The 15,474-nt window shown below is 36.3% G+C and overlaps 3 protein-coding genes across 8 annotated transcripts in view; 2 read left to right on the forward strand and 1 right to left on the reverse strand.

The window, feature by feature from the left end:
• The window catches only part of LOC147077092 (uncharacterized), a 132,698-nt gene continuing 117,224 nt past the window's right edge, over positions 1-15,474 (forward strand). Inside the window, exon 1 of the mRNA XM_085940707.1 lies at positions 1-381. Coding sequence (XP_085796833.1) covers positions 234-381 — 148 coding nt within the window. The 5' untranslated portion in view covers positions 1-233. The remainder of the gene's footprint in view (positions 382-15,474) is intronic.
• PAPLA1 (Phosphatidic Acid Phospholipase A1) overlaps positions 702-15,474 on the forward strand; it is a 186,096-nt gene continuing 171,323 nt past the window's right edge. Inside the window, exon 1 of one of the 2 annotated variants that reach the window (XM_085940718.1) lies at positions 702-886. The gene's annotated coding sequence lies outside the window, so the exon portion shown is untranslated. The remainder of the gene's footprint in view (positions 887-15,474) is intronic. The other variant, XM_085940719.1, reaches the window with a different exon arrangement.
• LOC147077094 (uncharacterized) overlaps positions 8,416-15,474 on the reverse strand; it is an 85,468-nt gene continuing 78,409 nt past the window's right edge. For all 5 annotated transcript variants that reach the window (XM_085940714.1, XM_085940713.1, XM_085940712.1 and 2 more), the window contains exons 14-17: positions 14,312-14,415; positions 12,560-12,742; positions 11,113-11,286; positions 8,416-9,930 (exon numbers count right to left, since the gene is read on the reverse strand). In XM_085940714.1, coding sequence (XP_085796840.1) covers positions 9,767-9,930; positions 11,113-11,286; positions 12,560-12,742; positions 14,312-14,415 — 625 coding nt within the window. In that variant the 3' untranslated portion in view covers positions 8,416-9,766. The remainder of the gene's footprint in view (positions 9,931-11,112; positions 11,287-12,559; positions 12,743-14,311; positions 14,416-15,474) is intronic.

Consider the following 15,474-nt stretch of genomic DNA (forward strand, 5'->3'; position numbering starts at 1 on the left):
AATTTTGTTATGGCAATCTATTTTTAATTATTACGACAATTAACCACGTAAACAATCAAACTGTATGAACATATTGTCAGATAATCAACCCTAAAGTTTTTTGACCTAGTGGCACAGTACTTTCAACGCGAACCAGTTTATAAGTAGGCCGGTGAAAATTTTTGAAAATGGGTCCTTCCCATCACTAATAAAAAAAATATTCCAACTGACAGCTGACACATCAAAAGATAAACATGGCCGATCGAAACACAGGTGACGCGGCCAAAAACGATACAAAATTGAAAAATCCACTGCTGTGCTCCACCGTTACGGGCCTCTCCATCGATGAATTCATCCACAAGGCTGTTCTGATGCCCGTCAACCCCACCAGCGACACCGGGGGTGAGTTTTTAAACGGATTTTCAACGAAAATACCAACCCTCTGACAGCTGTATCAAAACTAAAGATTAACAATACCACGTATCTGACAAGTACTGAATTTCACAATCAAAAACAATCTAATTTTTAATACTATAAATACATTAAATTTCAACTAATAAAATATTAATCAATATAAAAAATTGTTTATAAATTGATAAAAAAATAATTTTATTTTAAATTTTATTGTTTTTAATACATAAAAATGTGTCTAAAGTCGAATTGCGAAATCTTTCAGTCGTCACATATGAGGTATTGCATCTACAATGTGTCATTGTAATTTCCCGTGGTGTCGTTTTGTGAAAACGTCAGAATGTACGTGTATCGTGCAATTGTTGGCGAAAAACGCGTTATTTTTAAACGTATTTCAATTTCCGCCTCGGCAGTTCGACGCGTTTTACCGATTGACGCGTTTTAGTTTGTTTATCGCGTCACGTTATCGCGCAGTGCGTTGTGAATCTTTAAACGGGTTAGTCGACGCGTTTTTAGGTTAGGTTTCCTCTTGGAATTCGGGACAATTGTGATGTTTTTTTTCGATTCTGTGCCGTGTCAATCGTGTTTGTCCACAGAAAACTCCAAAACAACAATTATGTACGTATTATTAGTGTGTTTTTTAATGTAAAATATTCATTTTTAGTTCTATTTTTAATGTTGTTTCTTTGACAGATCGTGTGACCTAATTTTAGTGACGTTTCAATCCAATTCATAATAATTTCGGCTTCTTTATGTAACAAAACACGTAATTTTTGTAAGACATACGAAACAGATCAAAATTGAATTTTTGTTTTGTTTGTGGATGTTTTTGTGACATCCCTCTATAAAGTGCTACCCTTAGAATGCCGCCCTATTTCATTTTACAACGTTTTTATTAACTCGTATTCTTGTTTGTCCGGTACAGACTTTTTTTTTTTGTGTCCAGTACATATTTTTTCTTGTTTGTCCAAGATTTGTATTGGACGATTGAAGATTTTTAACTAACTTCCCGACTAGCTAGACATTTGAAACTTTTAGAATATATCAGAACACGACGGGAATGCATTCTTTTAAGGTTATACCCAGAGGCGGCTCTACCTTAAGGGTTCTAGGGACCATCCCCACATCGTTATCATGTGGAGAATGCGTAAAAAACGTCCGATACTTTTATCATTGTCATAATATACCTACTTAATTAAATGATTAAATGAATTATTTAATTTCTTTCATCTATCTAAACCCGTCGCAATTTTAGAGAGATATTTATTATTATTATACAAATAAATAAAGCAATAATTGAAAATTATGTAATAACATAAAATAACTTAGTAAATTAAATACGCCCTATATCATGGTGACAACTATGTACAAATTAAAAAAGCTATTGCGTCTATTTTTCGCTGATCGGGGTTACTCAGTCCCATCCCGTTGCTGCGGTACAAATCTCTTTCTACAAAGTATGTGAACGCATAAGCGTTATTATACGCATACCTACTAGGGACCGAATAGAATCACCCCATAGGTGAGTAAAAACGCTCGTCGTATGTTGTTGTTCAAAACTGATGGTAAATCTATAATAATAATTATTATTAATTAAGTTTATATTTTTAAGCACGCTTTTTAGATAGTAGATTTTAGATTAGTAACTTTGTACATAATGTACCTACTTATAATAATATGAGAATGTAGGTAGGTAAATACTTGTACATATATTTGATAATTAATGACTGAACCCCACCACATAGAAAGTCGTCGAGCCGCCACTGGTTATACCTCAGCTGAGGTATGGTCTAAAAAGATCGTGGCTAGGCGATGCGCGGATTGTGCAAATGACACGTGCCGAACGAAATATAATTCGTCATATAAATCCAACATGCGTCCATTTAATGTTCTGTTTATTGTTCTATTAGTGACATTAATAGTATATTCATTGACATGTTTTCTTTTTCTAGTAAATGGGTAACGTTTTTTTGTCATCTTTACGCGATTTAAGCATTAATACCCCCGTCGCCATTACGAAACAATTTGACGTGTTCACAGCTCGACGTTCGCTCTCCGATTGCCAGCGAGTTCAAAATTTCGTCGCACCTATAGTTGAAAATTATCTGCCGTTTCACTGAAGTACCGTCTTAATACTTTTAGCCATTTTAAAGCAGAATTGAATTCATTTTCAGTTAATTCTGTTTTGTATGGAAAGTTATTATTGTTGGTTGCTAAGAGGGTCCTAGCAACTAAATTATTAATATATACGTGCGTTACTATGGAAATCAATATGAAATGTCAAAATGACATTTCAGTATTCTATATTTATTCAGTATTTCTATCAAGTACAATAAAAAGTTTTTATTAATACATAGAATTGTCAAGTTTGCAGGATTCAACAGAAAATTTAAAAACGTGGTTTATAAAAAGTTCTTTTTATCTTGTAATTATTTAGTCTCAAACTGTCTGCAAATTAATTAGGTTAATTTAGATGAGTATAACTTTCCACTTTTTTTCACTTTTTACTACACTGATTCGCCTCTTTGCAAGACTAACTCGCATTGAATTAGATCAAAATGATATTCACCTGTTTTAATATATTAATATCATCATCATCAGCCAGAATATATCCACTGCTGGATGAAGGCCTCTTCAAGCTCCTTCCACTTCTCTCGGTCATGTGCGTTGCGTTGCACGTACTTCCGCAGAACCTTATCATTTCATCGATCCAGCGGCATCTAGGACTATCTTGCGGACGTTTTATACCATCGCCCATACCATACAGCCCATCGCCATTTGAGGCTTTTAATGAACTCTATTACATCGCAAACCCTTGTCTGATTCCTTATCCGTTCATTCCTCTTTTTGTCCTTTCGCGTTATGCCCAGCATGCACCTCTACATACCACTTTGCGGTACTTTAAGTTTCTGGATCTCTCTTTTACTGAGGGTCCATGTTTCACACGCATATGTGATTACGGGTTTGTATTATATAGTAATAAATAAATAAATATATACCTAATATATGTAAAAAAATATTTTTAGAATATATTACTTATATCATTTTCATCCTAGAGCCGCAGTGCAAAGTTATAAAGCATTATACTCTACATAAGGTTTCTTGCCTATTTTATTTTATATTTTGGACTGTTTTAAACGAACAAAAAATCTTTACATTGACATACACAACATTCACTTAGAATTAGATCATTTCCACAAAATCCACTCTTAAACCACGGGCGAGGAATGGAAGTAGGCTGCTAAGATCCGACATATATCGTAGATATCTACCGCAGAACAGATAATAAATAGAATACCGATAGGCTATATTCAATACGCCGCATGTTGATGCAGGCTTTTGAATGTGTGAGTGTCCTACGAAAATGAAGCACGCATTATGTACAATAGTGTGTGTAATACACCAACAAATGAGCGTAAATGCATAAACCGAGAGCAGTTTTCAGTATTCGACGTAAAACGTATTCTTGACACGTGTGTAAGTTTAACACGGATTCTTCCTTACTCGAGTCAGTTACCTGCTATCGCATTACCCGCAGCGCTCGAAATGGAAAAGTTTACGAACCGGAGCGCTCGACAAATTGTCTGAAGATATTTACATAGTCATCAAATCGTATGTGTATTTTATGAAAATAAGTGTGTCCGATTTTCTATTCTATGACCTATCTAGCTCAGACGGTCAACATATTTTTTCCACGAGACGGAGCGATAATTTTACAAATTTCACGAGCCGGAACGGCGCTCCGGTGCGTTCCGTTCCATTTCGAGCCCTGCTTACCCGTTATGTATTTCAGTTCCCATTATTTCTGAGTTGCCTGGTACCTTCACATTAAACTTTGTCAATCATAGGCACTTATTTGTTTTCATTGAACTACAAATGCAAACTGCAGATAGTGTTAGTTTTAGTTAGTTTTTAAAAATCAATTAAATCCTGCCTAAACCAAACCATGATGGTTAAGCAGACTGCTATGCTATGGAGCACTAATTTCAGTCATACTTATTAATTGTTTTCGTTGAAGTTTAGTGGCAATATGATGGCTATGTACATGGCCTCCACATCCTGAAGTGGGCCCCCAGGGCAGGATCTTTGGCGGCCTCCCTACATATCGCTAAGGTTAAAAGCAGTCTGACGCTTTACACAGTGACATTTTCTAGATTGTGTACGAGTTCAATACAAATTCAGTGTATTTTTAGCGATTTTTAACACATCAAATTATGGAGTTGTCGAGTATCAACAGACAATAACCAAAACTTGCATCGCACAACCATATATTTTAAAATGGTAATAACCCCGAACTGAAATGCGACTTTTTTTTTTACTATTAGAGCAAATTTAAGATGTGTGCTTATCTCAATTATGTGGTCGACCCGCCACGCCGGACCCCTAGGCTAACGCCCTGTCAGTCCCCCCTAGTAGGGGCCATGGCTATGTATCAATGGCGAGGATGGAGGTAGGCTGTTAAGATTCTAATTAAATAGTGCACATTAAACGACTTAACTTTTATCAGTCATACTTATTTGTTTTCATTGAACTAAGAATTGAATTTGCAGATGGTGCTGTTTAGTTTTTAAAATTCAATTAAACCTCGCTTCAACGAAACCATAATAATTTAGGTATGCTATGGCGATCCGACAAAAAGAGTGCACACTTTGTCAGTCATTGTTATTTGTTTTCGTTGAATTAAGAATACACAATATTACAGATGTTGTTGGTTAGTTTTTCGTAAAATTCATTAAAGCCCTGCCCAACTAAATCATAATGCTGTACGGGCCCAATCCTCCCACCATCCCTTATGTGTGCGCCTGCATTAACATTAACCTTTCGCAATTTTAGCCATAGTTATGTCACTCGTGTAAGTGAAGCGCACGGTCTGCACAGGCGTGCGCGGTCACCTTGTATTTTTAGTGTTAAGTAATATTGGTTTTGATGAATTTATAATTTGATGTTGAGTTGTTGATTCTTATTGGTTTTGCGGTCGATATGGCACTAAATGAGAGATGCCTGTTTTGTATTTGATGTTTGCCTAATTGTTACCAACAATCTAGTCTATACCCTGTGCAAGTTTCATGTATATTGGTCCAGCAGTTTTTTAGTTAAACTGGACAATTGGACGTACAGTCGCATTTCAATTTTATTATTATATTATATACCTATTAAGTATTAATATATTAATTATATTATATATATTATTAAAATTCTAACGGATTTAAGTTTTGTACTATGTATTCATTTGAGTCGTTTTTTTGCGGCCCGGATTTCGCCTTTCAAAATCGATAAGGGGGGGGGGGTTTACAAACACTACAACTATTCACAATTTTTTTGTTATATATATATATATATATATTTATTTATTAACTTAATAGGTAGATAGGTGATAAAGTATTCACCTACTTTATTAAAACTTTATTAAAATGTATGTAGAATTTATGGCCCCCACAAGGGGGGGCTAGCAGGGCTCCAGCCTGGGGGCCCTGGCTTAAGGGGGGCCCGGCATGGCAAATTGACCAGCCAAGTGAGACAAACACACATCACAAAATTGCACTAGTAAAAACGTTATTTCGCTTAAAACAACATAAAAGCATATGGTTGTGCGGTGCAATTTTTGATTATTGTTTGTCAATATTCGATAACTCCATAATTCAAGCGGGTGTATTAGAAATACAAAAAAATCGCTAAAAATACCCTAATTTTCATACTGCCTTTATCTTTAGCGATAGATAGGGGGGCCCGCCAAAGATTCTAGCCTGGGGGCCATGATGTAGATATATTTAATATTATATTATTGGATTTCGTTGGAGTTTCTCTGACACGGTCCTTGCGTCGTAGAATACCGAGTGAGTCGGACCAACCCTTTGAAGAGGCTTCTTTTGACAGCCAAATCATCCGTTCATGTTGTCTGGACGAAGAATAAAATTAGACATTATATTAAGTACATTCATCTAAATAGTTTGTTTTTTTTTTGTTCTTGCTGAGGGGGTCCGGATTCTAGAACCCTGCCCTCTTTTGTACACGCCTGCAAGCATCCCTATTTGGCTGGCTCCATTAAAAACTTTGTGGTACAAAATAAATAAATGGGTAGTTTTTTAAAGTATTTATTACTGTTTCCATTTTAATAATTAATAATTATTACATTAAACTAATTATTAAAAATTATATTATATTATGTTACATAAATTATTTTTTATCATGGCCACATTTGATAAATTTTGGCTCTATGGGTAACACAGTTTCCTTACTTACCTACCTGTTGCTTTAAGCCTAGTCCAGACCAACGTACATCTGCCCATAAACAAATAAACACCAGTATAAGCTGTCTGCTGAGCGAGGGCGCCACACGCTAACATTTCACATAATATCATTCAATACTTTTTATACTGTGATGAACTTAGTTCTAAATTCGAACACCTGACGATTTATGATGGTATATCTATAATTCCTTGATTAAAAAAAACCACAAAAGATGGTCGCCGATATTAACGAAATTTTATAAACACCTCGGAACAATAGTTATTGGTTAATTTCGTCGTAATTAGATAGGGTGCAAGTGGCCGAATTGGGAAAGCACGCTGACCGGAATTCGATGGATACGGGATCGAAACCCGTCCGGTACCTACTCAATTGGTATTAAAAAAAAATGGGCGTTTTGAATTATGTCGCGTCAGGAAAATTATACAGCTCGCCGTATCATATTTTACCGTGAGCTCCTGTATCGAAAACGGATGGCTGTACACCATTGAGATCAAAGTCATTGAATTTTGAATGATTCAAAATTAGGTTAGCAAGTAGGCTCTTGTGAAATGCTCCACGAACGGAGCCTCATTTTTATCTCAATGTTATACGACCATCTGATTCCGGTACGACAGCTCACGCTGAACTGTGATACGGCGGACTGTATACGTACAAAACATGCGCAAATGCTCTGACAAACAAGCAATTGTGATCGTATTCAGCGCGGTCTACTGGAACGTGTTTTGATTAAAGTGAATAAAATTTGTACGACGTGTAGGTACATACTATCCGCACTGCACTAAGCCGGCTCTCACATCTAAACTCGCCTCGTCTGTAGCACAGCCATAAAACAAACCTTCGCGAGCGAGCCGGTATAAGAATGACCAATTCGTAGGTGTTTGTTTGCGTTCTGGAGTCTTCGACTCGCAGCCCGAGAAGCATGCAACATGTCGATTGCAACAGTAGATGTTTTTTTCAAACTAAAAAGTCGCATTCGACCGATCTGCGGAGCTCCATTTGGCAACGTGTGTTTTGTGAATATCGATGACGTTACATCGACGAGTTTTGATGTGAGAGCCGGCTTAATGTTAGCATGTAATTTGCAAAGTAATTTATTATGTTTTTAATAAAAATATATTTTAGATTTAAGTACATGGTTTGCAAGATTGAACGATATTGTTTAAGGCTATACTTCAGCTAGGGCACGGTCTAAAACGATCGTGACTACGCGATGCGAAGATTGTGCAAACGTCGCGTCCAGAACGAAACATAATTTGTCACAAAAATTCAACATGCGTTCATTTAATGTTATGTTTATAGATCTATTAGTAATAATAATAATATATTCATTGACATGTTTTCCTTTTCAAGTAAATGGATAACGTTTTTTAGTCATCTTTACACGATTTAAGAACTAATTCCCCCGACGCCATCACAAAACAAATTGACGCGTTCACAGCTCGACTTCGCTCTCCGTTTGCAGCGAGTCCGAAATTTCGTCGCACCTATAGTTGAAAATTATATTTGCCGTTTCACTGAAGTATGCTCTTAATGTTAAGTATATATCTTACAGTTATCAATAAATCTAACAAAAATTTAAATAATTTAGTTACCTACATACTAATAATATATATTTTATTTTAATAAAATTAGAGTGAGGTAGTACACCCCTATCAACCCATCGATATTATATTATTATCTATAAATATTATATATTTAGATTTTAATCAATTGATACGTTAGGCACCTAATAATGTTTAGGTATGTACATATTGATTATTTTTAAGAATTTCAATGTTTTTTTTTTTTACAAATTTTCTTTATTTAATTAAAGAGGAATTTATGGTAGGCAGCAGTGGCGAAGGGTGGAGGTAGACTGCGGAGATTCGACATAAATAGTGCACACTAAACTTTGCCAGTAATACTTATTTATTTTCATTGAACTAAGAATACTATTTGCAGATGGTGCTGGTTAGTTTTTAAAATTCAATTAAACCCTGCCTCAACCAAACCACAAAAGATAAGTATGCTATGGGTGTTCTGACAAAAATATTGCACACCTTTTCAGTCATAATGTCTTATTTGTTTTCGTCGTATTAAGAATACATATTATAGATTAGGTACTTATTGGTTAGTATTTTACCACGTTTTTCTTAGCTCGTATTCTTGTTTATCCGGTGGTTGTTTATCCAGTACAAATCTTGCAATCGATTTATAACTAACTTCCCGACTAGCTAGGCATTTGAAACTTTTATAATATATCAGAACACGGTGCCAATGCATTCTTTTAATACTTTTAGCCATCTCTTTAAGTAGAATTGAATTTCATTTTCAGTTAATTCTGTTTTATATGAGAGAAGTTATTTCGGAAGAAATCCGTAATCCAATCCACTATTATTGGTTGGTAAGGGGGTGGCCCTAGCAACTAAATTATTAATATATATGTGCGTTACTATGGACATCAAATTGACATTTCAGTATTCTATATTTGTTTGTTTGTTGCAAAATAGCAAAAAAATGAGATCTTGACTATTGCCTTATCTGTCCTAGATTATTAATACATAGAATTGTCAAGTTTATAATATGATTCAACAGAAAATTTACAAACGTGGTATATAAAAAGTTCTTTTTATAGCCCTGCCTAACCAAAATAGTCTATAATAGATAAAAAATATTTTTTTATCTCTAAAATACGTAAATTTTGTAGATATTGTACATATTTTTGTTTTATTATTATCTACTATGATTTGAATTAGGCAGGGTTTAATTGAATTTAAAAAAAAAATAACAAACACTATCTACACATTGTATTATTAGTTCAATGAAAACAAATACGTTTGGCTGACAAAGTTTAGTGTGCACTATTTATGTCAGATCTAGCGCTTCGCCATTGTGGTCATTTTACCCATAAAACAAAACAGTCAGTTCTAATGAAACATCTTTACTTAACATTATATTATATTGTGGTTTATTTTAATTCATATATCTAATGTCTTTCCACCAAGAATTATTGATAGTTATCAGTAAATCGGTCCATTATTTATTATTTTACCATTAACATCCTAACATAACATTTATATTATTTGATAGATTAAACTAGAATATACAGTTAATTTGTATGGTGTAAGTAGGTACTAAGGTTTTAAAACTAGGGCGTTCTGGTCGCCCGCTGCGTCTGGTACGACGGCAGATCTCTGGAGTCTCTCCGTTTCCTCAGGCAGAACCTTATGAGGAAGACCAGAGCTATGATCAGGGCGATGATCAGCAGGATGCCGAGGACTATCGCTGCGATCGTGGCTGGCGTGAAGTATACTGGAACGAAACGAAATTGTATTGTGTCAATCAGTGGCTTTTGGAAAGAGGTAGGCTGTGGAGATCACCCTCGATGGCCGCGCGGCGTAAGCGTCGGCCTGCAGCGTCGTGGGTCTGACAAGTACATATATTGTTTTTCAATTTGTGTATGATTCAGAGTATGTACCTAATAAGTTGTGCAAGTGGCTAACATCCATTTCTCGTAAAAATAAAATCTGTTAATACAAACCTCGAGATTACCTCGAAGAGTAACAAATACTATCTTCACATTGTAGTCTTAGTTCAATGAAAACAGATGCGCTCATGTAATGCCATGCCATGCGCTCTTCGCTAATACTCGTAGGTAGGGATTGCAATACCGGTATTTCAAAACCGGTATTCCAGTATTTATCAATACCGAAATACCGGTTTTAAAAATCCAAAATACCGGAATTTTCGGTATTAAGACAGCACATTCGTTTACGTTTTTGAAAATGAATTATAAGATATGTGCTACTAAAATGCAAATATATTGAGTGAATCCAACAGAGGAGAAAAAATAATAAAACAAATTTCATCAAATATATTATAATATAAGTAAGTAATTTTCGCTATGAATTATTATCATAATATTATTTCGAAATAGAAAACATCCGTGAAAAAAATGTTCAATTATTCTATAATTATTGATGACTATATAAGCGTTGAATTTAAGAAGCTTTTCCTGCAGCTGAACTTATTTTCACTTGATGAACTTTTGAGAGCTTTAGTTAAAATTATCAATATATTCAAATTATTTGTAAAAAATCACTAGTTCTACAATTATTATAATCAATTCTACATATTTTTTAATGTAAACATAATAAATGTACGTATTTAGGTTTTTGCTATAAAATAATATGTTTAAAAGATTTTAATAGATATATTTATTGATAAGCACCAACTTCTGTTTTTTTAATGTTTAAGAAATACCGGTGGATATTAATACCGGTATTTAATAAGAAATACCGAAAAACCGGTATTGCTATTATCATTCGGTATTGCAATCCCTACTCGTAGGTATACAAATGTGAGTAATACAGATAATATGGCCTTGGTGCCTCATATTATACCTATATATAATTGAATTGAACTGCACACGAACGCGAATTTGAAATATACAAAGTTATGTTTTGTCCACCGTCAGCATTTGTCCATACTCACATGATACGTTGATCTCGTCGCTGGCAACGTTCCCATTGAGATCCGTAGCTGACAGGACGACCCTCGTTTCGCAGCAGGTGGCCGTGTACTTCGCCCTGACTTCTTCGCGTGCGCCAGCCCTGAAGTTGCTGTCGTATATGATGACGCCAGGTGATGTGCTTATGCGGAGGAGACCTTGAAAATTACGTGGAGAATCTTGTATTTGTGCCGTCTTTACTGCTTTGAGTTTAGTTTCATAATACATTGTTACCTGGGGATCTTTTACAAGGTTAGTTTTCGAAACTTTATGACTTGGATAGATGTTTACATGTAAATTGTACGTAAAACATTTCACCGTGGCACAGTTCGCCGTGAGCTTTCTATCGGAAAGAGATGACCGTATACTATACGGTCTCCATTTTTTTTTATAGAATTATTAATAACCATGTCCTTGCTTTTGCGTACAAGGTGGTTGTTAATTATTTTGGACAATCACAAACAACCAGGCTTTGAGAAAAACACATAAATGTTTTTGTCATGACCGGGCATCGAACCCAGAACTCCCGGGTGGAGGGCAACCTACCCTAACAAATTTATATATTTATTAAAAAAAGACGTTGAGCACATAACAAATTATTAATTCAAGACGTTCACAACATGACATTAGAATAAAAAGTACCTACAAGTAAATCAACCAGAGAAAAAACAAGGTAGAGATAAAAAACGAAGCAAAAAAAAAATATTTTATAGAAAAGAAATAAAAAACAACAATAGGTAATTTAAAAAAAATACAAATTAAACAATAAAATAGAATTTTAAAAACAGAATGCATAATGCATCGCTAAAAATATCTACATCTCTAGGGAGTGCATTGACCAGCCGCACAGCCCTCGCTATTGGTGCCTGGTAAGCCTGACATGAGGAAACAGCTTTCACCCAAAATAGATCATGGCTGCGACCACGCATGTAATTGACGGGTGCATATCCAGTGTATCGGCTATATTAAAAAAATGTTTTGCTGGCTTCCTACCGAGTTTTATTTAGACATGAATTTTATGTCAGTACTATACGGCCCAAAGAGGTTGGACGGTCTTTAATATACGGCCATATATTTCCAATACAACATTTCTCAGTGAAGTGTGATACGGCAAACTGCATACGTACAAATTTCCAGACAAGTATTCCACCAGTTTCGGTCAATATTACCGAAATTCGATAAAAACTCTCAAGTCACATATATATTAGTTAATTTCGCCGTAATCAGGTATCACTGGGACTATTCGACGCTTGCATTATGACGGTGCTGATTTACGGTAGCGAATCATGGCACTTTACCAAGGCTCAGAGAAACCGTATTCTGAATTTCGAGAACAGCTGATGTTTGCATACTGCGAACTGCATACGTACCTACAAGTGTCCGGACACAATACTATATGGTATTCAAAATTCAGTTGTTATTTCCACTTACCGCTCTCGGTGTCTCTCGCCGTGATGTCCAGTCCCCACGTCTTCCTGTCGCAGGTGGACGAGTCCAGGTAGCCCATGCAGTCGCCCCTGAAGTCATGGCGGAGGTAAGGCCTCGAGTGATCCTGGCTGATGCGACCGTCCGTCTCCACGTAGACGTGCGCGGAAATCTGCGTCTGGTCTAGGCCTGTAAAAAAAAATAGATCGTTGAAAACGTCTGCTAGATCATCAGACCTCGTGGCCGTACCGTTATTGCAACACTGCTTTTGAATATAGTTGCCTTTATAGTTTATACCAGGGGTAGTCAACCTTTTTATACCTGCCACCCACTGTTGTACCTCTGCTCTGTTAGGCATAAAGCCCATTGACGCAGCGAGTGCGGCGCTCGCGCAAAATTTCTACAAGTGGCGCGTAAATCATCAAAAATACAACGTAATCAAATACGCCAGCGCCCACTGGACTTGACGATGCCTTGCGCCCCGCCTGCCGCATGAGTCACCGTTTTTCGCTTCTCGGCGATACGATTTAATGATAATACAAAGAAGTCCATTCATTGAACACGGCTACCAAAATAACGCTGCTCGAGGCGTCGTCGATCAACGGGCGAAAAGCAATCATTTAATAACAGGGAACTCTTTGTTCCGTGTCCTATATTTCGCTGGTTGAATAATGTCGTCGTAAATATTAATTACAAGCCCCGAAATAATATAATATTTTTATTGCTTTGTTATGAGAGGCGCTGTAATAATAATTATTTTGTGCTGCTTGGGCCGCTTATTACATAGGTGAAGGGTAATGCGCGGCGAGAGACGTGTGATTATGGTTATGAATAAACACTGCATACGCCGACTTCGCCCGCTCGACGCGTTCTATGGGCACCATCGCTTAGTAGTAAAAATTTCTAACCGCCCACCGGTTTCACAGTAATGGTGATTTATAAAGTAGGTAAGTAACTTTACTTTATAAAATTTATAAAGCAATGTTTTTGGGGGGGCGCCGGCTACCAGCTCTGCTTGTCTGTTACAGCTGGGTGGTGTAGGGGGAGATGCGTGAGCTATTCTGGGACGAGGCTCTTTTGTTTGCGGTCGCACTATAGCACCATTTAGTTTCAGTTAGGTAACGTGAACTAAATTTTGCGAGGGCGATACAATTAGTATATGGAATTTTATGAAAACATAATAAAAATGTTTTTAAAACCCCTATCGCCCACCATGAAAGCTGAAACGCCCACTAGTGTGCGGTAGGAACCAGGTTGACTACCCCTGGTTTGTACGAATGAGTTTGTCATATGCAGTTTGTTAATCTGCCGTTCTTGCTGACTATCCCGGAATCTGTTGGTCTATTCACTCCATTCTATACACAAGGCGGCTAATTTTTACAATGAGTCAACCGTCTAAACTGTCAAAAAGTACTATGTTTTAACAGCCCCTCTCTGTTTTAACTTTTAAAGCGAGATAGACAGTTTTGACAGTTTAGATGGCTAACTTATTGTAACGATTATAATACTCAATACATAAATATGATAAACTAGCGTCGATATCCGCATTGTGTGTTGAGTAGACCCACTGGAACAAACGTTGTTTATTATACCAAAATGTAGGACTGACCTGCCATTGGTGTTGGCAATTGAGACAAAACTCACGCAAATGTAAGTTTAGATGGCGGCTGTTTTAGATTTCATTCTTAAAATAGGGTAGTTTTAACTCACTTGTTTACATTGAAAAATGACACCAAATTGGTACCTCAAATGACTTACCGTTAGCTGTGAATATGACGGTATCCCTCACTCCGTTTTCTGCAGTGGAAGTTATTCCCATGCTCACCACGACGTTAGCAGTTTGTCCACCGTTTATCCATTGTCTGCAATAACAACAAAAAATCAATATACTCGTAGATACTGTATTGTCTCTTTATGACAGCACCCATATGCAAGCATTTCCATCCACACTGTCAGTCGTAAAACCGAATCGCTACACATTTTGGACTGACGATGCGTTCCGGACGCTCAAAATTCATTGTCATAATGAATGAAGCGTTTTTGTATTGAGTATTTGCCTTCCAGCCTAGGGATCCATACTCCTCTCTCATACACGCGTTGTATGTCTTCCCTTGCAAATACATAATGTAAACAAAATATTATACATAACTTTGTAATTTTTACTGTCTCAATAACTCAGTGTTCACTTTGACATGACCATACCCTTCAGTGGCGAAGGGTGGACGTAGGTTGTGGAGATTCGACTTAAATCTAGCACACTACACTTTGTCAGGCATACGACTTGTCTGTTTTCATTGAACTAATAATACAAATTGCAGATGGAATTGGTTGGTTTTTAAAATTCAATTACTTAAACCCTGCCTAGACCAAACTATAATAGTAGAACTAGGTAGTGGAGATCCGACAAAAATAATACACACTTTTTCAGTCATACTTATTTTAATTAATTTTTTGATTAAACCCTTCCTAATCCACGGTGGCAGCGCGGCTTAAGCGTTGGACTATCACGCCGTGGGTCCCAGGTTCGAATCCTGGGTCTGGCAAGTACACAAATTGTTTTTAAATTTGTGTGTGAGTCAGGGTATGGACCTAATAGGTTGAGCAAGTGGCTGACATCCATTTCTCGTAAAAAACAAAATCTGTTAATAAAAACCTCTACTCTGTGGAGGCCCATATGATCCTATTAGGATCGGACATGGTCGAAAATCCAAACGACAATAATTGTATATATTTTATAGACAGAAGAATATTTTTATCTAATATCTATTTTGGTTTGGTTTAGGCAGGTTTTGATTAAATTTTTAAAACGTACCAACACCATTTGCAATTTGTACCTATTCTTAAATCAATGAAAACAGATAATTATGTCTGACAAAGTTTAATGTACTCTATGTACGTCGGATCTCCACTGCCTACACCTA

The sequence above is a fragment of the Rhyacophila brunnea genome, unplaced genomic scaffold (assembly GCF_057557595.1).
Source record: "Rhyacophila brunnea isolate RB1 unplaced genomic scaffold, BYU_Rbru_1.0 scaffold_13, whole genome shotgun sequence".
Classification (NCBI taxonomy): domain Eukaryota; kingdom Metazoa; phylum Arthropoda; class Insecta; order Trichoptera; family Rhyacophilidae; genus Rhyacophila; species Rhyacophila brunnea.